This window comes from Psilocybe cubensis, chromosome 9 (genome assembly GCF_017499595.1).
Source record: "Psilocybe cubensis strain MGC-MH-2018 chromosome 9, whole genome shotgun sequence".
NCBI lineage: Eukaryota > Fungi > Basidiomycota > Agaricomycetes > Agaricales > Agrocybaceae > Psilocybe > Psilocybe cubensis.
The window spans coordinates 327710-351510 of record NC_063007.1 but is presented as its reverse complement, the minus strand read 5'-3'; the positions used below and the strand labels follow the sequence as shown (position 1 = coordinate 351510).

The 23801-nt window shown below is 45.2% G+C and overlaps 7 protein-coding genes across 7 annotated transcripts; 3 read left to right on the top strand and 4 right to left on the bottom strand.

Moving 5' to 3' along the window:
- Window positions 1–466: 466 nt before the first annotated feature.
- On the top strand, window positions 467–1961 carry JR316_0009558 (uncharacterized protein; the record flags this gene model as incomplete). The annotated part of the gene is made up of 4 exons (XM_047895258.1): window positions 467–1032; window positions 1100–1271; window positions 1342–1418; window positions 1478–1961. 4 exons carry the CDS (start codon window positions 467–469, stop codon window positions 1959–1961), a joined length of 1299 nt encoding a protein of 432 aa, XP_047744977.1.
- Window positions 1962–7092: 5131 nt separating this feature from the next.
- Window positions 7093–8291, bottom strand: JR316_0009557 (uncharacterized protein; the record flags this gene model as incomplete). Its single annotated transcript, XM_047895257.1, has 2 exons — window positions 7093–7929; window positions 8244–8291. The coding sequence occupies 2 exons, from the start codon at window positions 8289–8291 to the stop codon at window positions 7093–7095; spliced, it is 885 nt and encodes a 294-aa protein (XP_047744976.1).
- A 2185-nt stretch (window positions 8292–10476) lies between these two features.
- JR316_0009556 (uncharacterized protein) lies at window positions 10477–12051 on the bottom strand (the record flags this gene model as incomplete). Its single annotated transcript, XM_047895256.1, has 1 exon — window positions 10477–12051. One exon carries the CDS (start codon window positions 12049–12051, stop codon window positions 10477–10479), a length of 1575 nt encoding a protein of 524 aa, XP_047744975.1.
- Window positions 12052–13326: 1275 nt separating this feature from the next.
- JR316_0009555 (Regulator of nonsense transcripts 1-like protein) lies at window positions 13327–14597 on the bottom strand (the record flags this gene model as incomplete). Its single annotated transcript, XM_047895255.1, has 4 exons — window positions 13327–14071; window positions 14126–14258; window positions 14281–14311; window positions 14337–14597. The coding sequence occupies 4 exons, from the start codon at window positions 14595–14597 to the stop codon at window positions 13327–13329; spliced, it is 1170 nt and encodes a 389-aa protein (XP_047744974.1).
- A 146-nt stretch (window positions 14598–14743) lies between these two features.
- On the bottom strand, window positions 14744–19286 carry JR316_0009554 (putative RNA-dependent RNA polymerase 1; the record flags this gene model as incomplete). Its single annotated transcript, XM_047895254.1, has 12 exons — window positions 14744–14976; window positions 15034–16064; window positions 16119–16222; window positions 16281–16601; window positions 16662–17331; window positions 17387–17472; window positions 17511–17587; window positions 17648–17779; window positions 17840–18453; window positions 18509–18722; window positions 18779–18881; window positions 18930–19286. 12 exons carry the CDS (start codon window positions 19284–19286, stop codon window positions 14744–14746), a joined length of 3942 nt encoding a protein of 1313 aa, XP_047744973.1.
- A 124-nt stretch (window positions 19287–19410) lies between these two features.
- Window positions 19411–20050, top strand: JR316_0009553 (uncharacterized protein; the record flags this gene model as incomplete). The annotated part of the gene is made up of 2 exons (XM_047895253.1): window positions 19411–19452; window positions 19505–20050. The coding sequence occupies 2 exons, from the start codon at window positions 19411–19413 to the stop codon at window positions 20048–20050; spliced, it is 588 nt and encodes a 195-aa protein (XP_047744972.1).
- A 327-nt stretch (window positions 20051–20377) lies between these two features.
- Window positions 20378–22735, top strand: JR316_0009552 (Exocyst complex component 7; the record flags this gene model as incomplete). Its single annotated transcript, XM_047895252.1, has 10 exons — window positions 20378–20407; window positions 20463–20511; window positions 20567–20662; window positions 20711–20795; window positions 20844–20940; window positions 20992–21381; window positions 21431–22016; window positions 22069–22536; window positions 22605–22616; window positions 22677–22735. 10 exons carry the CDS (start codon window positions 20378–20380, stop codon window positions 22733–22735), a joined length of 1872 nt encoding a protein of 623 aa, XP_047744971.1.
- Between the last annotated feature and the right edge of the window lie 1066 nt (window positions 22736–23801).

Genomic DNA, 23801 nt, shown 5'->3' with positions numbered 1-23801 from the left:
CCCTCCCAAGATCGAACTCATCTCTGTCCAGGAAATCCGGAGCCCATATTTCCAGTTGGCTCTCGTTGCTGAATGATTCATCAAGAGCGCCCGCTACAGTTCCAGTGGCCAGCAACGGAAGCGACGCCGACGGCGACCAGGCAAATGTCGATGTTCTGTGGATTTCCTTGAGCTTCATGGTATATGTAAGAGAATATGTCGAGCGCGTCGTGGACCTATCGCCACCTACGATGACACGTCGAACATCAAAAACCCGGCCCTAAACATTGAGCACGTGATCACAATAATACCCCTTGATCAGAACCCCTGGCCTACCACCACGTTCAAGGTTCAATTTGTTCCCGTAAATCTTGACAGTCCTTCTAGAAAATATGTCCGGAACAATCGGAATGCGCATGTATTTAGAACTTGTGGAGAATATGGGGAATCCTTCTTGAACCCAACCATAACCTTTCAACGCACCATCATGGACGCTGCCGACTCTGGGACTCAAACAGACATACCTGATGGACCAATGACGAATCGGGGCCTAGATGCAGCAACATTACGAACTAGCTTCTCAGCCTTCCCTGCTACTGTATCTCCAACCTACATCCCTAACCTTGCAAGCCAAAATATCTATACTGATTCCAGCAATCATCAAATCCCATTAAGCGCCGAACGACGGCCAGAATCCGTCTATGGACCCTCCCTAGGAAACTTAAAGATTCGCGCTGCCATTGATATGGCAGTTGAGCTGTTACTGGACTTTATCCCGCGGAAGATCTACTTATATCTGCTCCTGCGTCTCCCCGCAGTGTATTTCTCCAGGGTGGCGGCGATTTTTGAAGAATCCGCACTGACACTTCCTGAAATCAAACAAATGACACTTCAGTCAAGCTTTGGCAATCAAGGCTTACAGCAAGCTCCACAATTTCAGGCTTTCAACATTTCTCATCGCTTCGAAAAATTAGACTACACTTGGAATTCCTTTGTGGACAGTCTCCTAAGAGATTGGAACACCTACAACATTGTCTCGGCGCTTATTCTATCGTCAGTACATGTTCAGCACTTCATAAAAAGTCTATTTGGCATTGAGATCCATTTATTATCAACACAGTGCCATCCTCACGATTCTCCAAATCGATACAGCGGCAAAGGACCCTCTTATTCGGTACACCCTTCTCTTCTCGCAGGTCTGTGCCATCACAAGTCTCCTTCTTGGGTGCTTGTATAGTATCAGATTTGATAGCAGCATGAGAAAAACATACAAGGCAGCTGAATGGGCCGATGTCGAGTATTCATTTCCTTAATCAAATTCCATGTCCTTACCAATAAACATCATTTATTACATATATACAGGAGGCTCAAAAATTCAAAATTAATATCTGGTGGAATATATGGGTTCTTCTTGCCATGCCTGCGATTTGGCTCGCCTGGTATATTAATTTGACTTAAAATCAAGCGAGCACATTACACTAACGCAACTTCGTTCTAGGTCAACCATTTTCTACATCGTTGCCATCATGGCATTTGTCTGGCGAACGGATACCTCAGGCACTTCAACACCGGCACCCCTTTCTCCCCACGCCCTTCTTCTTGTACGAATCCTGATTACCCTGGTATTAACCCTTGGTTTTATCAGTGGCTGGCTAAGTCTAATGACCTTCAGACGCTATGGTCATACTATGGATCGGGCGTGGAGAAATCGAGTGAGTTCATTGGCGTACAGCAGAAACCAATTACATACCGGCACTCGGTTTGGTAACACAACGTCGGAAATTAATGACCTCCAGTTGCCTCAATCACTCCAACGGGGAAATAACAACGACCACGAAGATCCAAATCATAGGATTATTTCACATCCACCCGCCAACCGCCCGCCAAATCTCCAACATCCCTCCGTTCCAGCAGACGAAGGAGACAGGCGTTACTCTAATTCTCAGTCACATCTTGCTGACGTTGTTGTCGGCGTCACGTAGACATCGAGGTTCTACATCACAACGGCGAGGCCTTTCATAAGTTTATAAGGATCTGACTGCATGAGGAGGCGTTTACGGGATCATGCGTCTTCACATTGAATCCATCAGGAATTATAGTAGGTAGAATTCCTCGGTTCAGGTTGTCACAAGTTTAGCAATGTATATTGGGCAAGAATTGAATATTGACCAGCTATCGACGTATAACCACTGTGCAAAAAAGACAATTCAGTAGCACTTTAGTTCGCGAAATGATGCACATCATAATCAGACTCCGGAGCCCTCTGCTTATTGTTGTCTGATGCCCTTTTAAACCGCGTCAGATCAACGACTTTCAGCCCAAAGTGCTGTGCGGCACCAGAACTTCAAGCTTCAGGCCTCAGGCCCCCCAGGTCTCAACATCACAGGGGTGAGGGCATCTCGTCGGCAGACTTGTCGGTTCGCCGAACCGTTTGCCGAACCGCGAACCGCGAACCGCGAACCTGTTTGCACAAGGGCCTGTGATGCAAATAGGACCCGGGGAGCCACTCAGCATCGGTCAACACTACCGTCGGTGGTCAACACACTGTAGTCACAATGGACCGTTGTGGTGTGGGCACTGGTCAACATACAGTATTATCGTGACAACGCCATATTCCAGCAGCAAATTACCTGTGTACACCACTTAAATAAATTGTATAAGTAGTGAGATGAATAGCAAAATAAATCTACAAGCTCATGGATCTCCTCGACCTAGCTATCCTCCTGGTTAAGTTTCCAATACTTGGAAACAGTTTAACTTTAGAAGAACTAACTGCATTTCTGGATGTAACCCGTATTCAATTCGTGGTGCTAGCAATTTTATTGAAGAACACAAACTGGGACGACCAATGACCATCTTAACTTCTATTTTACTCATGATTTTGGCCCTGTCCCTTGAGTCTGGAGAGTGACGATGGGATCAGGCATTGAGAGATTAAGAGGTATGTTTTGAAGGGCACAACGTAGAATCAAAATCGCACCTTTATATACCTTGAATTAACCCCAGTTATGTTGAGCAAGTATGACACGATTTTCCGTTGAAAATGCGAAGTGTCCGGCTTCACGATTTGGTCGCTACAAAAATAGCAAGACTAGAACTTTGATACGTACATTTATGTCAGGTTTCATAATGAAGTACTTAGTCATTAGTACATACACCCTTGGTTGAACAACGTACTTTGGTGTGGTCGTACTGTGACCTAGGTATACATTGCTGTATCAAATGGTTTTCTTATCAATGATACAGTAATACCCGGTTTATATGAACCTATACCAAGTCCTGTTCACTTTCAAACAACTTTTGTCATTTTTTCTCAGATTTTTTTGTTTCCAACTTATCTCGGCTCCTTCTGCATCAAAATAATCTAAGTAAAGGTGCCGGAAACACCCACAGCAAGACAAAATATGCTTTGCCGTGATAGGCCGATATAAACTCAGTTAAATTTCAGATTATCTGGAAGAATTGCGCCCTTGACCATCTGTTGAAATAACTGCTTTACGGAAGACCATCTTTAGAGAGACCACCCTAGGATAATACCAACACGTACACCATTGGTTTTGATGAAACCACGACTTGACCACAGCTTTACCACGACACGAGTTTAAATTTACCACGGTCTGTGCTAATTTTATCAGAATGTCATCCAATAGGCTGTTCGCACACTCAGAATGTAAGCACTACAACATAAAGAAAGGCCCAAAACTAGTGAGTACAACTCTATTTCTCAATGTTCGCTTTTTCAACGGAAAATTGTGTCATAAGCAAGCCGCACAGCAGCACACATTGACCCTAGCGCGCATTGCTCCTTGACAAAGGGAGATGGTGTCAATGCGTGTGTCAATGCGTGCTGCTGAAACAAACAGTGGCGATGCCGGGATGGACCTGGGTGGATGTTTGCGTTTTGTTTGGTTATTATTGTTCATCAAGCACCATTCACTGCGGGCATTGGCTTTAATAACTACTGAGTATATTTTGAATAAATGATATTCTGAGTAATTTTATTTTTCAACATGTACTCAAGATATAACCCCTAGTAATTGTAGAAAAATTTTTCAGCCTTTGTTCAACATGTACAGAGGGATAAATATTGAATTTACACAACTGAACAAAGGTTGAATATTGTTTGAACTAACATCTACTATACTTGGTATACTATTTTTTACCAAAAACATGTTTGACCGAAACGTACACATGTTCTTTTGTAATATAAAGAGCCCTTTCAAATCTGCCCTTTCTACCAGTACTAGTGCTAATTAGTGATCATGAGCGAGACAAGGTGGGTTAAGCTCATTTGTGGAGCATATTATATACTGTGACCTGGCCGGTACGTATGCATGTACATGTGTGGGTGTGTGTGGTTGAAGTTGGTGTTATAAGGTGGTGGTGGGGGGCGTGACGGGTCGTTGAGCCCATGGCCAGTCATGTTGAGGTGTATGACGGGTAGTGATAGGCGGTTCATTGTGGCGGATACTAGATTTAGATTACTATAATACGCAGTTGATGGCTAGAAATATCCAAAAATATAAATAATCAACGTTGTTGGTCTCTCAACATGTATTCAAGCTTTAATCAGGACCAAAATTTCTTGTTTAGGATGCTGAATACATTTTGAAAAAAAATTAAGTAAATGTTGAATATTTTCAAACTTTAACGAGCCGCGATACATTTTGAATAATTATTGAAAATAATGAACTACATTTCAACATTTAATCATGTGGTTATTGAAGCCAATGCCCGCAGTGATTGACAAACAAGTTCGCGGTTCGCGGTTCGCCATTCCATGTTCGCGGTCCAAGGTTCGCGGTTCACGGTTCGCGGTCCAAGGTTTGGCGAACTGGCAAGTCTGCGGACGGGACTTTCTGACAGGGGTTGATGTCCGCTCTCGATGTCCGGACTTAGCCGGAACCGTAACCTGGACTTGCACCTGGAGCCTCAGCTTTGCGCCTAAACTTGACTTTCTTCTTACAGAAAGCCGTCGCATTAAACACCAGACTTTACTTGCCTTCTCTGTTTACCTTTTGTTCTCACACCGATCGATTTAGCGAATCAAACCCCCGGTAGAGGTAATGTCGTGTCTTGCCAATTATACCTAATAACTCAATCTACTAAATCTTGGTCTTACTTCAAAGGCGATCATTGGTATGCAGATAAATTTTGAAATTGAGCCAGGAAAAGAAGGGGATATATTGGCGCGCTTCAAGTTCTGGGACTCGTCTGATACTGCCCAATGGTTTAAAGACCACGGTTACACATTGTATAAACGTGTCAAAGAGTCTGCTGTGCTACGCCCTGCTTTGCCATCGGAGTCTCATTGTGACGATGCTGAATACCCATACGGTTACTTTGATAGTAGTAAAAGCCGACCAAGCTCAGATCCCCTTGAAGTATATGAACGTTGGGTGAGCGCCGAAGTTCTGACTCTATTCCATCACCTCTTCACTGATGGGTATTGCTGACAGGGCAAGGTCGCTTATGCGCAAGATAGTGCAAATCGACACGTTGTTATTAAAATCGTTCCCAATGGGACGGAAGAATATCGTGTCTTAGAGTTTCTAAAGTCCCAAACGCTAGAGGATCTGAAAGAAAACTGTGTAATGCCTGTGTTGGATCTTTTGCCCATAGAGGGATACTATTTTGCAATAATGCCGCGGTTGGTTTCTCGGATATAAACCTCTTTGTTTTTGTTGAATTGAAGGATTCCGGTAGGTGGGGTTATTCGATTGATGTACCATATATGCAGGATATTCAAGAAGTTATCATCATGATCCATTCATTACTGAAGGTGCGCTACGACCATCTACGACGCACTCTAAATATTATACGATTGATATTAACAGGGCTTAGCCTATTTACATGGGCACAACATTGCGCACGGTGTTAATATCTCCCCCTCCTCATGTTTCCTCTGGAACCCTCTCACATTACCATCATAGGATATTTCACATCAAAATTTTCTGGTGAACCATTTCTCTGGCGGATTGATCTCCCAAAATGAAATGCGCAGAGACCTGCGCTCCATGAATCGTCTTCTGTACTCAATTATTGATTTTGACTTCGCTGTCATGGTCTCTCCCGAACAACGAAGAAAAGGGATCCGCCTCCACTATAGTAAATTGGCTGGGAACCGCTCGCCAATTAAAGATATGCACACCGGCAGATTCGACATTGATCCTTTTGTGTATGATGTAGGCGTAATGGGTGCACTAATGTGCTCGGATTTTCAAGTCAGTGATGAATATTTATTATTTTATAATTTTATAAAGGCTCACTAATATTTTCCAAGCATCTATCACGGCATCTACCACTGCTGGCTCCTCTTCTGGATAGAATGACCACATGGGATCTTGATCGCAGATTCACTGCACAAGACGCCCTTCATTTCTTTGAAGAAGCGTTATCCGGGGTCACCAAAGATCAATTCACAATTCCAATATTTGAAAACCACAGAATTCAACCTTACGATGAATACGATCGATGGCAAGGACTACCACTTCAATCAGTGCAGCGATGGAGTGTGCATAAAACTCCAACTTTACCATGTCATATAATAATTCTTCGCCAACTCTATAAACTACCATACCTCGCCTACATTATTCCCACTATTAGATCATATATCTACAGTATCTATAGAGTTTTTCTCGATTAAAAACATTAGCGCAAAATGACAACTGCGTATAATTTACTAAAAATCCAGCCATCGTGATCTCACATCGCACATCGTGTTATCTGCATAGTATAATGTAAGTATAATTTGTCAGAGTGCTATTTTATCTCGACAGGCGGGACGTCAACTCCTTTCAAGTTTTACAACATCTGCCAAGGGGCAACCCTTTCCGACAGATGAATGGGATCAAATCAATGGACCTACCCTAATGAGCTAATCCACGTGATCTGGGACTTAGCATTTAAAACTCAAGGTTACCCTTGTCCGGAGAATTAGGCGATTTTCTCAGAAGATTCAGCAAGTTCGTTGATACTTGAAGGAAATTGGTACTGTAAAGCTCTATATTTGGCTACCCGAACGTAGGAAAGTGTTCAATATATCGTGTTTATCTGCTATTTAGCCGATTTATTAATACCCTCGCCTTCACGAGTTCCTGACGATTCTGATTGTTAATACTGGAAGAACAAGGTCTCGTCGCCACTGATTGTATTTGGAATTCTGTTAATTGTGATACCATCAGCTGTATCCTCCGAGAATTGCCACGGGATTGGGAAAATGCTGTTCGAATTAGCGTCCAAAATGAAGATTTGCTCAACGTCAGTGGGCCCTGTCGGCAAGTTACCAAGGGTGATAGCATTAGATATTTCGAGCGCTACAATGGCGACATTGAAATTCTCCACCGTCTGGATATTGAGCTGCGATGCTTGGAAGAAGGAGAAGCCGGTGAACCAAGCATGAGTCGTCGGAGTACCTAGGAATTGATCTTCATTGACTACAAATGAGTCGAGAATCTGGTTTCCTGTTGGCAGCTGGGTGACGTTGGTGACAAATATCTGGGTTGATGTAATGAACCACGAGGCAACGCTCCAGAAGTTGCCTCCACCGGCGGCAGAAACACCGTATTGCAATGTTGGTTGAATGAGAGCATCGATGCTAGGTGGGGCAAGGCCGGAGAAGTACATGAGGAGCTGGCCGCTGTTTACTTGAGGAAGCGGGGGGAGAACCCATCTGGATTGGAATCCCGATACGCTGCTCACTTGAGCCAAGGCCAGAACAGTCGCCGACTGGAGGTTACGGGGACCGACAGCAGGTTCTGTTTTGTTGTGGGCGGTGAAGAAAGGCTTCGACGACTTTTTTAAAGCCGAGGCATGCAGAACCTTTCCATCAGCGTCGAGAAGGCGGACTTCAGATGCGGAGTGCAGTATTTTGCCGCCTTGGGGGACAATATGAACGTTTGATTTGGGGACCATGCCCACGGGGGTCAAGACCAATTCGTCGGCATCACTCTATGGATGTCCTCAGATATAGAAACACGGTCCTAACAAAGGTGAACTTACTGTGATGGGGCTTGCAATACCACGGAGCGCATAACAAGCAAGGAGTATGCAAGAAGCTACAAGCCTGAAAGACATTGGCAAAATTGAGTATATTCTGTGGTTAGAAGGTAAGTGTGATGTAAATAATTTAATCCAGGAATTCAGATTCACCTCAGGAGTGCGAACCAAGCTCAAGGAGAGTGGTGAAAAACTTGCATCTCTAACCTGGTCTTTTAAACCAAAGAAATGCATAATCATCCATGCTTTTCGCGATCTTCACGTACAGCCGCCTGTCGAAGTTGATCTCGAACTCGCCCTGTGACTTTAGCCATGGGAATTGAAAAGTTTTGGAAATCGTTTTCCGACGTTGTTCAGAGTCGACTAGAGTTATATTAAGAACATTTAAAGTATGGAAATGGAAGAGAAGTCCGCTTTGCACATGGTTGTGTTCCTGGCTGGATGTCGGAGTAAGGTGCATAATATTATAGATTGATCATGCATGGGTGGAATACTTACTTCACCGAGCATGCTTTAATTTTATAATTGATCTATCCTAACACCGCCTAGGAGCCTGATTCTTTTCCACTTAGACCAGGTTCACATATTGATAGATACTTGAATGCTTATTTTCTGATCTGCTATCCAAAATTTCCCCAGATGCATGAACCCAAGCTATTCCGGGGGAGATACTCACAATCATGACTGATAAGTAGTTTCATTTTCCAAAATTAGTCGCGACGGGATGTTTACAATTTTCGACCGAAGGAAGATCCGAAGCAATACACTTACAAATATATTGACAGCGATCTATTCCGCCGCTATAAACCGCCTTTTCTGTGTTCTCTTGGGATGCTGGCGGGAACTGATCGACCTACGCATGATTCTAAAAATAAACATTGACAAAGCTAATGTGTCCCGGACCGCGTACGGAAATGTACTGAGCCTGGGCCTGAACATTCACATGTACGCACTTGCTATTTGCAATGAGATGATACATTGCACAAAATTTTGACACTCGGTTTGCAGGATCTTCGTTCAACCAATTTATTTTGCCCATATTCAAGACAGAAAAGAGGTTTGAGCGAGAAAGCTAAGATCGATTTTGTTGTGATAAACACCAGTATTTTGCTCATGGTTCCTCTAGAAGATTGTCAATAAGGAGTTCTCTTCTGACATATTTCTACTTTGACAAGCGTCAATGTTGACCGGAATACCGCGGGTACGTGGCCAATCCGTTTGAATAATAATGAGAAAACATTTCCCCACCAAGAAAGTTCAATTTCCAGGGTATTTAGCTAACCGACTGTAAAGGTGAGATGAGTAGATGGGCACCTAGCTAGCGAGAAACAATATATTCCAAGTGGAATTATTTGGGCTGTGCAATGTATGTAAATATAACATAAGAAAAACAGTTAAACCTGTAAATATATCGCAGAACCAGTCATATTTATAACCATAGCGTACAAGAGAAGTGGGTCTAATGTTCTTCATTGGACTGTTTCTTGGGTCGCCCATCGCGCTATACTGCATGATGCCCTACAAGCTAAAATTATGTTCATCATTGAATCGATGCTTCAAAAATAGAGCGCCAAGACCTAACAACATTGACTTAACATCTCCTATCCTTCCGGAATTTATCAGTAGACTGAAAAACAGAAATTTTCTCTGTCATTGTGTCGGTGTCAAGCTGGTGTCATGGGTTGCGGGTCGTGGGACATGACCTAAAAATAAAAACAGTTTTGCAGATTATTAATTGTGAAGCAATCCAAAAATAAACCTCCCAAGACATATGGCTCTGTCAACTCACTTTCGGAATCGTGAACTTACCAATGCTAGAAAATTTAGGAGGGGATAACCATCAGTGCAAAGTACACGCAATGTTTTGGCCTGAAGTGTGAGATTAATGCTCTCATGAAAAGACAAAGTGATTGATATCGCGTAAGCTCTGGTGCATTATCATTATAATCGTAAGGTTCGTTCCTGCTAAAGCTAGTCATTATGATCCACAGATGAGGAGAAAAAAGACGAAAGAAAGAAACAGAGAAAAGCGACGGAAACAGGCATAGTGAAACGAAGGGAAAATAGGCCCGATATGTAGAGATATCTTGAGGTGGATAAAAAATGCGGTATTGAACACGGTAAGAATAAAAGGTAGTTGAGAAAGAGGGGTATTGCCTAAAGGTGGACGTGAAGGAGGGGTTGGTGACTCGGACGAAATGATGATAAAATGGACGAGAATATGAAATTTTTTTATCAGGGCGATGTGTCGAAAGAGTGTCGAAATCCGAATTAGGTATAACGCCGCAGCACAATGCAAACAGAGAACCATGGTGGTAAGAGAAGCAAAGAATCCAGCGGGAAAAGGCGGGAGTAGAAGTGCACGACACAGCATAAGAACAAGGCCCACAGACGAGGCCAAAGTCAAACTGCCCTTCAGCGTGACCAACATTAAATCGTCATATTCAACCAAATATAAATCCCAGAAGTATGAATGAGGGTATCGTCCCCGGTTCATTTTTATAGTCCCACGTCGGCGTCGGCGTCATCTTCACCTCGTCTAGCCAAGAATGCGCCAAAATCCTTCGCTGTGCGTCTCTGGCCAGCGGTTGCGGAGCCAAAACCGGTCATTGGGAACCCTCCTCCCCCACCTATACGTGTACTAGGGAAACCAGATCCAGGTTTATCAACATCCACCTCTGGTGGTGGTTGAGGTTGAGGAGACACATCTTCGTCTTCGAGATCAAAAAAGCCTTGACCTTGTTCAATCGTACTCGGGCTCACAATTTCTTTTGTAAAGTTGGGTGAGATGGGTGACGAAATGGAGGGCGAGTGTGACTGAGATGTCGTGGCAGACGACCTTGACTGTGGTGTGCGGGACGATGCAGTTGTAGATGTCCTGTTCTTTCTGCGCTTCTTAATGGCAACGGTGGAGCCAGACGGCGAGGATGTAGCCTCGGTCTCTGGAGCTTGTTCAAAGTGGGCTTGCAGAGGCGAGCTCACGCGGGACGACGAGGCATGTGAGTGAGAATGGGATCGGGAGCGGGAGCGAAGATTGGCGAGCACGTTGTTGCGAGGCGGTTGGTCACCGGGATACTGGTGAGCATGTGGTCTATCACTTGCGGATGCAGACGTCCTGCTCCGTGAATCCGAACCCAAAGCCACCGCGTCTCGCGCTTGGTTGCGCGAGTACACGCCTCCGTCCAGGTCCGCTGCCTCCTCGTCCTCATCGTTATGTGGAAGGTGCAGAGGGGCACCATTTGGAGCCGATATAAATCTACCAAATCCGTCTGTCACTGAGCCTGAGAAACCAGACCCAGATCCGGAGTCTGAGGTTGGTCCGCCTGGGTACATTGCATTAGGGATGCGTGGATGCCCAGGGGATGCCTTGGGCAGAGATGGCACCCCGCTGCCGCTTCCTTGAAATCCTTCGAAATCATCTCCATCAACATTCTGTGCAGTCAAAGCCTCAGCAAGCCTCCTCAACTCTTTCTTCTCCCGTCGCTTTCGTCGGCGTTCCTCCTTCTCCCGCAAGCGCTGGGCTTCAGCTTCCGCTGCTGCCTGAGCAGCGGCCTCTACTGCTGATGGAGAAGAAAGGGCGTTGATGGTCTCTGCGTCCAACGGTGCTGCATCCAAGTCGAATGTACTCGCCGTAGAGTGGGCGGTGGCAATGCTGGGAGCAGACAAACTCTCGTTCCGCTCTCTCCTCCTTCTCCGCCAGTCATCCTGATACAATGCATCTTCGCCGTCGTCAGGGAGCTGGATAGGCTGCGAACCGAACAAATTGTACCCAAACAACTTGAGCGATGTACGTGAATGGTTGTTTTTGGACGAGCGTTTCTTCTTCCGCTTGCTTCGTCCAGGGTTCGAGTGCAGCGACATCGTCTCCGCTTCAGGGTCTGTTTCGGGGTCTGCGAGCAGGCCTTGTAGCTCGTCGGGGCGGGCACGGGGTATCCGGCTTATGGTGCCATTGTTGTTCTGGTTATTAGGTTCGTCGTCCCCAGAGTCTCCCGCCCCAACCTTGGGCTTGATACATGGCAAACATGTACCGATGGTGATTTTTAGGGTATCCGACCACGAGAATGGAGTCGCCATCGTGGCGACAGGGGGTAAAATTACAGAAGAAAGATGTGGGTAGAGCTGGGTAGAGTTGAGAAATTCGTGAAACCAATATTTGTGCTGCTGCAAAGTTGTAACGATGGTGGTGTCCTGCCAAGAATCAAAAGCACCTGATATCTTTTTCCCGTGAAATCCAATCCCCAAGAAAAAGGTAACCTCGGATCTCTGTACCTCTTTGTACCTTCCAACGCCTACAAATATTGACTCATCTAGCTGCGCAACGTGGATTTGACGCTATATGACACCGAATGTAGATTGCAATTATTAATGAAGCCAAAGCTGCAGTCCCGGAACGTGCGAAGACTTTGACTCTGAGTCCGTTTTCATGACCGCTTACTAATACTTATTACTATATTAGTATATATGTATGTTGATCAATGATCATCAGGAATATTTTGGACTCCGACATGTGTCGATGTCTGTGAGCCGATATGCCGTCCTAAGCTTCGTTTTGATGGCATTGATGTATCACCCCGGGATTTTCCGAATACAAGACTAACTTCTACGGACTCCGTATCTTGCACAGATAGTCCAAGTAAACTCAACGTAGAAATTTCTCTTACATTTTGAATATAAGATGGACCTTGAAGCTGTCTTATACATTAAGTACCAGATCAAGGTGTCAGAATGTACTCCAGTTTGAGTGGAAATCAAACTGTAAAAAATGCTTGTATGTTAACTGGAAGACAAAATAGAAAACATTCTTCCAGTTAAACTGGAAAACATGCTGCAAGGTTTCTAGTCAGGTAATGTTGCATAACTACCTACCCGATTTAGTTGGAAATCAGTCTTATATTTTGATTTTAGCCCAAAGCCCGGAACCGAAATGCCAAACTTCAATGACATTTCGGTTGAAGAGATGAAAGATCTTCATTTAAACCACTTCTTCACCCCTGTCAGCTCTCGGTCGTATTTCAGTCCGTTGAGTACTGGAAAAATAACACCTCATTGCTCTTTATCGTATTTGGGCTTCTATTGATAGTGACCCTATCTGTGGTGTCCTGCAGAAATTGCCATGGGATAAGAAAGTTTGAATTCGCATCCATGATGACAATTTGTTCACCGTCTGTCAGGCTGATGGAAAAGTTTGCAAAATTGGTGACTTGGTCAATCTTGAGTACAACAAGTACGACGTTGAAGTTATCCGCAGTCTGGATGTTTATCCGCAATTTCGGGACTCCAAAGTGCTAAATCAGAAGGCAAAGACTGTGCCAAGTATGTAGGATAATCCATTATTCATATCATTCGAAACTACGCATTTGAGACAGTAGGCAAAACTACTTCGGTGCAGGCATCCAAAGCTCGCTTCCATTGCTGGTTGGTACTCATCGTGCCCCTGTCTCCAACTATAATCAAAGCCAGGCGAGCACGAGTCCACATGACGTTCAACCTTCGGGGATCATCCAAAAAACCAACTTCTCCGCTCACATTGCATCTGACAGTGGAGAAGATGACAATGTCGCTTTCGCGTCCTTGGAAAGAGTCAATAGTTGAACATCTAATGGATGAAGGGAGCTTTCTCTTCAGAGCATCTATTTGCTTCGTGTATGGCGAGAGTACCGCAATTTTTAGCTCCGCCAATTTCGGTTCAATGGGGGTGTCTGGTCGCTGAGAGGTGATGAGAGGATGGACACGACTGATAACTTCTATTTGGCCCTTGTTGCTCTTAGAACGACCACCATCCTCGTCTTCTTGCTCTGAGCATTGAATAAACACGGTCGGAATGATCGTACCGTTTTCAGTTGGCCATGGGAATTGAGACAAGGACATGAAAGTTGAGACCTCGGCGTTTGATTCGTGGGTTTTTAGCTGGCCTTCGTAGAATTCGTTGGATGGGAATATATTCAGAATTCTTGGTGAACGATATTGGACGTCTAACATCGTCTTTGAAAGCCCATCGGGCGTGTCTTCCTTGTTTGTATACAACCGTTCCAAAAGCGAAATGTCGTATTGCAGCGGCTTCCCCATGCCCTTGACAGTTGGGCGGAGCTGTACGCTATGTTTTGCAAGAGTTCAGTACCAATTACAGCCGTACATCTTGGTGACGCACTGATCTCCTACAATAACAGCACGTTTTGTTCCTTTTACAAGGGGTATGAGAGCACACGGCTCGGTTATCTGTGATGCCTCGTCAATCAATGCAATATCAAAGTCTGGCTTTCGGAGAATTCCAAGGCCGGCGCCTAAATATCAATGTCAACAAACATGTTAGATGAATCCAGAAATTATTACGTGCCTGCACAGGTTGAAAAAATAAGAACTGCGTTTTCGACTCGATTTTGAGCTTGTTTGAACAGTTTGCTATTTTCATTCATATCTCCTCCAACACGATCATTAACTGTATAATGATGAAGCGAAGGATTCACTTTAGATTGGTCGGTCGCAACTCGGAGGATCTGCTCTTCATTCAGTAGATGTTCCGAATCATTTATGGCAATAAATCGTTCTAAAACATTGTCCACAGCTATTACAATAGAGCGATCAGTGTCGATTGTCTGCGATATTTTGAACCTCATTACCATTGTGAGTTGATGCCGTCATTAGAATTTTTGGTGTTTCTTCGTAGCTCTTGATAATGTCACAGAGTATTTGTACCATGACGGTGGTCTTTCCGGTTCCTGAGTCAATCGAGTTCAAACTTGACAGAATGGAGCAAGCAGTTATCTGTCTACTCACCGGGTGGTCCCCAGATCAGTGACAGGGGATTTCTCCATGATTCGATGGCTCTTATCTGACTTTCATTCAGCCCTGATGTTGGACTGAGCTGGGATTCATCGAAGTCTCTGAACTCGGCAGCATCACTAACAATAGAACCAGAACCAATAATGAGACCGTAGAACAGACAACATTCGTCATCGTGAAGGAGGCGCTGAATAGCATCCATCATCGCATTGCTAGTGGCTAATTATCCCAGGTTAACCTGTTGCGATCGCAATTGACTTGTTAGTGTAGGCGTACCTGTAGTCCCTGCATCATATAAATTCCAATCCATAACTTCCATTTCAGGAGGCGCAGGATGAAATAACTTTATCTTTAATTCGCCTTTTATGGCTTGCACGACAACACCATCCATAATTGGTGCATCAATCCAACGATTCTCTGCTCGAGAGGCGGCTTGCAGTCGAACATGGGAGTGAAGGCGGACAGCAGTTTTGGCGTCAATTCTGATTGTAGCCGTGACCTCTCCCTTGTTGGCATAATCTGGATCGAATTTTAACTTGGCGTGTGAGGGGGGTACGCGCATCTTTCTTTGCGGCCGACCATCCTCGTTGCATGGACACTCCTCCGCTGCTTCATCTGCTCTATCAAAAGCCACACCCAGGGCATGTTTCTGTCCGTATTCATCTCTAGGTGATGGGGGGCAATGTGCTTTTCGCCCGTCGTTCAGAAGGAAAAATACTTCTTGAACCAGGGTTTTTCCACGAACGGATAACGCAGCGAGCATAAGTAAGTCCATGTAATGGCGAAGGGGCATGGAGCCTATAGATTTTGCAAGTTTCTCTAGCGCAACCAGAGCAGCTATTTTTGTCTCATTTGCGGACCTGATAACATTCCGTACAATGAGGTACGATATTTCCTCAAGCTCTGGGAGGAGTTCACCGTTGTCGTTCGGAGGGTAGATTTGCAGGAGTGTAAATGCCAAGGTCGGGTATCTGCCCATCCACTGTTCGATGAAGTCAAGGGGAATGGGCTGACGTGCAATGACCGATCCGAACACAAGGAATATCTCGTCTTCCGCATGGTGATTTATCGCAAACTCCATAATCTTGTCAATTTCTGGCATCATGCGCCGTGAAAGTTGTTCCTCCATGCTCTCCTTATTGTGTTTCAGCCTGTTTGAAGCTAGTGGGATACCAGGTATGTTGCGAAAAAATACATCTTTCATGTTCGATACTTCCTCCGAGCTCCAGTCAACGTCTTTGAGATCATTTTGTCGGTAAGGAGCTGGATCGCGCTGGAAGCGCCGCTCATACTCTTCGGTAGGGACACTGTTGGAAGGGAAGGCTTGTTAGGGTATCACGCATCAAAGAGACAAAGCTTACTGTTCAAACCACAAGTCAAAAAGCTGATGGGCGACGCGATCGCGGTTGGACACCACATGAAGTTCGATGTTTAATGCAGGAGCTTTATTGACGCGCCCGAGTTGCTAGAAAGGTCAGACCTCTCTTCAAATTACGAGTGTCAAGAAGGTATTAAAAACTTACTTTTTGAACCGTTCGTGAAATTTTATCCAGTGCTATACTCGTGGATACTTGGGCCTGCAATTCGGCTGGGGATTTGTTGATATAGACAAACGTGTTCCCGATACTCCTTTCATAAAGTTGGAAACGATAATCACTGCAGTGAAGTCTGTAGCCCGTCTGGCAAGTGCGAAGAGTGGCGATATTAGACGCCGTTTTAGGCATGAACGAACATACGACCACATTCATTGCGTCCCCATCTTTATTCGATTCTTTTACTTCAAGATCCTCATCCCAAGGAATTTTACCACGCATAAATATTCCTATGGAAAACCTTGGGTCCGTCTACATATGTAATCAGCAGCCGTACTTGAAGCAGGTAATTTTCCACTGCTATATGCCTACCTGGATAATAAGAAGTTTTCTGGTATACTCTTGAGTAGCCCTTTTTAGGTACCCAAAAAAGGTCACTAAACCACTGTTGCGCGACGAGTAAAGACGACTTATTGCGAACGGTCGACCCAAGTTGCGTTGATATAAATCTTGTGGCGTAAGAATATCTGATCTTGCTAGAGAATTCCATAGCTCTGGGTACTCGATGTCAGAAAGCGATAGAACGGAGCTGATGATATGCTTCTGCTCAGTCGTCAATGCTGAGAAGTCGAGCTGCGAGAGATAAGGCCGTATGTTGATGTTATGCTTCTGTGATAATCTATATGCCAGATTGAAGAGTTCAAACTCGGACAAAGAGTTCTGTTCGCTTTGTAGCAATCGTTTCAGGAGCTGTTCCCCATCATCTCTGGAAGTCAATGTCGTGATTTCCGTTCTACGGGACGTCGCTTCAGAGAATTTGGTGGCGAATTTCTCAGAGGCTTCCTCCAATACATCGAGAACATATACCATCCCTGGTGGTGGCGGAGGCGGCGTGGAGAGCTTTTCTGGAATTCTAATGTTAGCTCCATCTACGGACTGAGAGTGTAGGGCATTGAGTTCTTGACATTCGACACAAAGTGCTCCTTTGGGGCTACTGCGAGCCCACTTAGCATGTAGGGAAGACACCTTTGCTACTCCCGACCTAGAAAGCTGATTCAGGGACTCGCGGTTTTAAGTTTAATGGAATCATGACTGACGATGTATAGGATGCAAAATGAGTGCCGAGGTCTGCTCGAGTGATATCCTTTTTGGTAAGTTCGCGGTTCCCGGGATAATCATAAGACTGAGAGTGTGGTTTGATCCATTAAGATGCATTCTTACAGAGTTTAATCGAATACTTGCCTCTGCGATCGTGGTAGGTATGATGTCTTTGTCCCAACAAACAAAGAATTCGTCACCTATGGATTTCATATGAAATAAGTACAAGCGTTATATATGATTTAGAATGTGAGGCCCACCATCTAGGTCTCCACCGCTACTCATTGATGGGGCAGCCTTGTGCCCTGGTCGAGCCACACTAGCGAACACCAAACAATCCAAAAGATGGGAAAGCTTGGGGTGATCTACGGCACGCAACTTGAGAATGTCGCCTGGATTGCCATAGAATGGTAAGTATTGGGGATACATAATCGTAAGGACGCAGTCCATACCTGGATGCAGACAAGGATTTCGCACCACGATTACATCCCCGTGTATAGGTGTCGTGGCTCCTCTCCTCCCAACAGAGATACGAATGTGAACTTGGCCTTCTTCCAAAACTTGATAGGGGTCACACACTCCATACAATCGACGCGATTTATGTACCATTATCCTCGATTTGAACTTGTTGGTGCCTTCTTGGCGGGAACTCGCGACCTCTGAGTTCTGCAACCTGCGTATCTCACGCTTCACCGGCTCGCTGTCAATGCCCTCGAGAAGGAGTCGTTCAGCGAGCGAGTATTCGGATAGACAACATAGAAAGTCTACTGCGCTGACTGGATCCGGCTCCTTGTCCTCGGATCCGGAAACAGACATGATCCAGTCAAAATATTCCTGTTGCTTTTGGAGGAAAGCGGAATCAGGTACACCAAGGCTGGATAACAGGACTATAATGTCGTTGTTGAGTCGACCAAAGGAGTATGGCTTGGAATGTCCTACAACGGAAAATGTGTGGTCGACCGTGGTAGTAAACTTTTTCATGCTCTTTCGAAATTGCGCGACGTGTTCCAGACCATTTTTGTCAAGGTCAGGGTGGAGCATCAGCACACCTTTGTATCCCAGATACCTAAACGTCTCGGAATAAGTGGGGTAATCAACGAAACGTGAAGGTGAATACTCACCTAATTTGAAATACCGTAGGCGTGTACCTTACTCCTCGAAAAATAATTTTCTTCCTCTTGCTGAGCTGAACGGCGAGCCATTTTGAGATGAGCCCACAACCGTCAGAGAAGACTTCATCTCCATCTGTGATATCGGGAATGTCGCCAACACGTCGAGGGTCAAGGCTGTAGTCAATGTCTGCAGACGAGAACATGAGGCCTATCCGTTTGGCACCTGGTTTAAACGTCATACGATGAGCATTGAAGACGGTGATAAACAGATCAACCAACGTTTTGCAACGTTCATAATTCGCGCAAAGTCGCCCATTTGGTAAATCCTGTCGTCCAACTCTTTGTCAGAGTTTGCTTCTCGAAGAAAGCAAGATCGCCCTCTCTGCGGTGATGTAAGCACAATGAATTGGACCCAGCCGTGTTTGCGTACCAGTTGACTGTTGCTGTGCCCGTAGAACCTGTACTGAACACCATTCAACCACAAACCCCTCTTAAATAGGCGAATGATATATTGAACAACGACTTTCATTGGTTGCTCCTCGAATCTGAACAAACGGTCGATGGAAAGGAGGACAAATTTGCTAGGACCTCCTTCGTCCAAGTTGAGAACTCTGTTCGAAGGAAACTGCTCCATCTGGAGGAAGATTCCATTCGGACGCAGCGTGACGAGTTTTCCGTAGCTGATTCCCTGTCTTTGCAGGACGGACAGAGATTTAGGATCGAAAGTAAACTCCCATGTTTCGTCGTCTGGCTGTGGGTTTTGTCGAAGGAGAATTGGGCCAGGCATGGTGATCGATGGTGATCAAGAAGTTAGGCGCCCGTCTGAGAATAATCGGCATGCTGTGAGAAACTTTTCAAAAAGAGACTCGAAACTCTTGCTCTTGCCCATACCCATCGCGACGATTCAAGAAATGCCCGAAAAAACGCTGTCCATCTACGTCGTAGGCCCCTCGGTGTGTAATGATATCAAGACACGTCATAAAAAACTAACGCGCACCCAAACAGTCTACAGGAAAGACGACACTTTGCAATGCCTTGGCCCAGCGTCTAGGGCTTCAAAAGCCTGCCTATGTTACTGAAATTGCTCGCAAGGTCATGCGTGACAAAGGTTACTCGCGCGACACCATCGGTTCATTGCAAATGCAACAGGACATCATGGAGGCATATTTTGAGCAAGAAAAGATGTTGGATGAGCTTGGATGTTGTGTTCGTCTGTTCGACAGATCGGCGCTTGATCCTGTTGTTTATGCTATCCTCACCTCTACTGACGCCGACGACAGACGGGCAAGGAAGGAATTTCTCCTGAACAGCGACAAATTCCGCAAGGTTTTGGCTAGATATCGCTCCGACACGTCTCTCGTCATCTTACTGAAGCCAGTATCAGAATGGATACACGATGATGGTGTCCGGAGCTTGGAAAACCAGCAAGAATGTGGGGAGATCTTTGAGGCATTGTTGCACGAGTTGAATATCAAATATCGGGTGTTTGGAAAAGGAGTCAAGTACCTGGAAGAACGCGTTACAGTAGTTATGGGGTTGGCAAAGCTTTAGAAATACAAGATTGTTGAACATTTGGATTACAGATTGACGATTGTGGATTGACGAGCACCAACTCCAGATTTACTGTATACACCAGGGTCTGTTATTTGAATTGACAAGAAAAAATCAAGTTTCGACTAGTATTTAGTAGCGCTGAACACACCATTGAAAACCATTTGAAATGTCAATAAACGAAGCAAGGAAAAGGAGGAAACTTATGTTGAAAATTGAAAAAAGTTTGAAAAAAGGTTTGCCGAGATGCCGAAATTATAAACTCCGAACGACGTATCGACGTTGTTCAATGTTGTACCGCCCAGTCTCTAGCGTATCAGTATAATTATGGACGACGAAACGGCAGAAATCGAACTGGTGAGGTCTCACTGTTCTTCTTGTTGCCGTTGTTTACTGAACTGTACTACTGTAGCTTCAGCAGAATCTAAACAAAACACGTCAGATATCGAAACGAATGACAAGTATGCATAAATCGGTATTTGACGACACACGACTCTTACCTGATTAGCTTACTAGCTATCCTCGACAGCTTTGATACACGGTTGGCGAAGCTCGAAAAGTCTATCCTGCCATTGTATACAGCAACACAGATTCTTAATCGAAGACGAAACAGTGCGTTTTGGAAACCCTTTGTACCGAACTTGGATTGATTTGTGTTAGATATTGACCAGACACTGGCTAGAATTGAGGACCTGTCAAGTAACCAGCAAGATTTGGCTGCCGATGAATCACTCATCCTACGAGGGTATATCAGTTCCCCTAGAAAGTTCAATGCAACCTGACATTTGTATAGGCCACAGCCTGGTCAAATCGCTGTTTATAAGGAAGCACTTGAGCGTCTTAATACAAGCATCGCATTTAATGCTGCAGATCTTGATTTAGCCCACACGGTGCGTCTGATCTATCTGCTCTGTCCTTTGACTCAATTCTTTCTTTTACAGGCACGTCTCGTCCAGACTGGAGCGCAAAAGCTAACCCAACTCTACACCAAAGTCGTTGCTGAAGGCTCCTCAGGGATAACCCCCGCTCCTGGCACAGAGTTAATGATGACATCGTTTCCGTCTTCTTTGCTACCTACGCTATCGCCCGTTGTCAAGTTTCTCAGGACACTTCCCCTACCATCCACACATCCATCACATCCTGCTGCCCAGACGATCTTAGCAACTTTGAAGGAAGCCCAGCAAGGTTATGCGGAGATGAGGGGAAATTGGAGTGTCAAATGTTTGGAGGGTCAAGGGAAGCGTTTAGTCGTGCGGGCGGAGACGGTTGACCCCTTGCTAACTGGGCGAGAGTTCCGCGACTGGGTCGAGTTAATGCTGGGAACTGCAGAAGTGAGTGTTGGATTGAAATTGCATGAACTTGACTTGAGCGATTGGATAGGAAGAATACAAACTCTTGATAGAACTCTGCCCTCTATCGAATCCTCCAATGGTGTCATCGGCATTCGGCACACTCATGGTCCCAATCCTGAAACTTTTCAGCTCAGTTTTAACGCAATTGATAAACCTCGTCAAGAAATCTTTGCACAAATATAACTTTCTCGCCCTGTCGGCATACGAGGGATTGCTCTCTCTTCAGCCACATTGGGAAGAGGTTCTTTCACGTCGCGGATCCGCTTCCGACAAGAATGAGCTGAAGGATGGCTTGCAAAGTTTGAGAGCTTTGTGCTTGCGCAGCTTCCCGGAGTTTTTGGCCGATATCAAGATGGGCGCCATGTCAAGGGGTGCAGATACCAATACGAAATTGATGGACTTCACAACATCGGCAAGTCCATCCTACACTTGGTCCCAAATCACAGCTGACTTTTTTCAGACCATTTCTTATATCGAAAGAATTCCCCAAGTTCTAAGTGCAGTTGAATCGGCACTGTATGCTCTAGGTGACGGGAATTGGAAGATGGGCGAGGGTGTTCAAGTGGGCAAGGGTAGTAAAGACGACGACGGGACAATTGTGGAGCACTTTATTCGTATGTCTCCATTTAATCGCTTTCGAGCACACATCCTCATATCCACGACCAGATGATATTGTCACCACGGCCATCAGCAGCTTGAACACCGTTTCGCGTGGAGCTCGGCGTCCGCCTTTCAGCTCTGTATTCCTGCTTAATAACATCTCATACCTCCGGCAACACCTTCTGCTTCAACCCAAAGATGCTAGTGTCATCAGTCTGCTCTCGCCATCGACAACCGAGGCGTTGAACTCTGCGTTCCGTACAGCGAAAGCAGGCTACTTTGACCTCAACTTCTCGCCGCTCATGCAAACCCTCACTGACGATCCCAAGGACAAGTCGAACAAGGGCGTGGCAAAGGAGAAGTTCACGCGATTCTTTGATCTTTTTGACGAGCTGTTGGAGAGACACAAATTTGCCGGGGTGTTGGAGGAGGATCCGCAGGCTAGAGCCGAGATTGGTGATGAGGTTATCATGCTTGTCGTGCCATCGTTCCAGAGGTTCACGCAGAAGCAGAAGGACAAGGAGTTTAGTAAAAGTAAGTGACATTCATGATATCTCGCCTCTTTTCTTACTGATTGTTGATGTTCTTTCTGTTTGTCTCAGATCCTCAGAAATGTACGTACGCTTAGTTGTTGACTCTGCGCGGATGACTTAGATTTCTCCGTTCCCCTACAGATATCAAAAGATCGACAGAGGATGTAGAAGCGCAGCTCCGAAACCTTTTTTCTCGGTAACAACAGCAAATTTTTTCAAGCACTCGTCGTCTCGTCACCTTACATTTTTTATACCCTGGTCACCCACTTATTCTTGTATACGTTAAGCTATATATTTATAGGACCTTACTGGAAGATATTGATTGTATTCTCTCCACATGTTCGACTGCGCAACATCGCTGGCTTATGATTTCCGTCGTCATTATGGGTAATCCGAGTCTTGTGCTCGACAGTTATTTATAGGACTTTCTTTCTTTGCAATGCCTACCCGAACAGCATACACATGCTTCATTTGACATGTCCCGATGCATTTCGATAAGCTCCTCAAGACCTACTCGGACTCGATCACCCTACCAAATCCCAAAATCTTCCAATACGATGCTGCTGTCTGAATCAAGAGGATCAAAGAACGCGCAATTTGCGGCTTTCTGTTCGACCCCGCGTTTATTCTGATGTATGCTCACTATTCATAGACATGTGCCTCGCTGTCCATCGTCTCGTGGTCAGAGCGTGAAATACTTCGCGGGAGGCATAGTGCACCTCTTTTAACATCTGGACCAATGATGGGTTGTACGATTGCTTTACGTGTATATGGAATCTCACTGTAACTGCATGCGGACATCTACGGTGGTACAAAAGCCCAAAATCCTTAGCATGGTGTTCCGGCTTGAAAAATATTACACGTTACCGTTATCAATTCATTACCAAGTGCGAAGCGATACAGGCCTCTCAGATGCCAGAACATCTCGTTTATGAGATTGTTCCCGGACTCTCTGGCAGACCGTTCGGCGGACTCTGGGTTAATCGTAGGTATTAGTGCCCATCTGTGACCCGTTTGACGTCAGAAATTCATGGGACATTGTCATGGTACAGTGTAACTTAACAAGCGTGATGCAAGTATAAAGACATGTCAAATGGCTACAACAATCCAACTACAGAACTTTTTTATTGTCACTCTGGGATTTTCCTAGCAAGAACATGATTTCATTTTTTTTAAATCAACATAAAAGGTTGACTTACCAACGTCACGACCAATCTCATGTGCGCCATGACGAGCACGGCCACAGAGCAGTGAGCGCAGTCACCC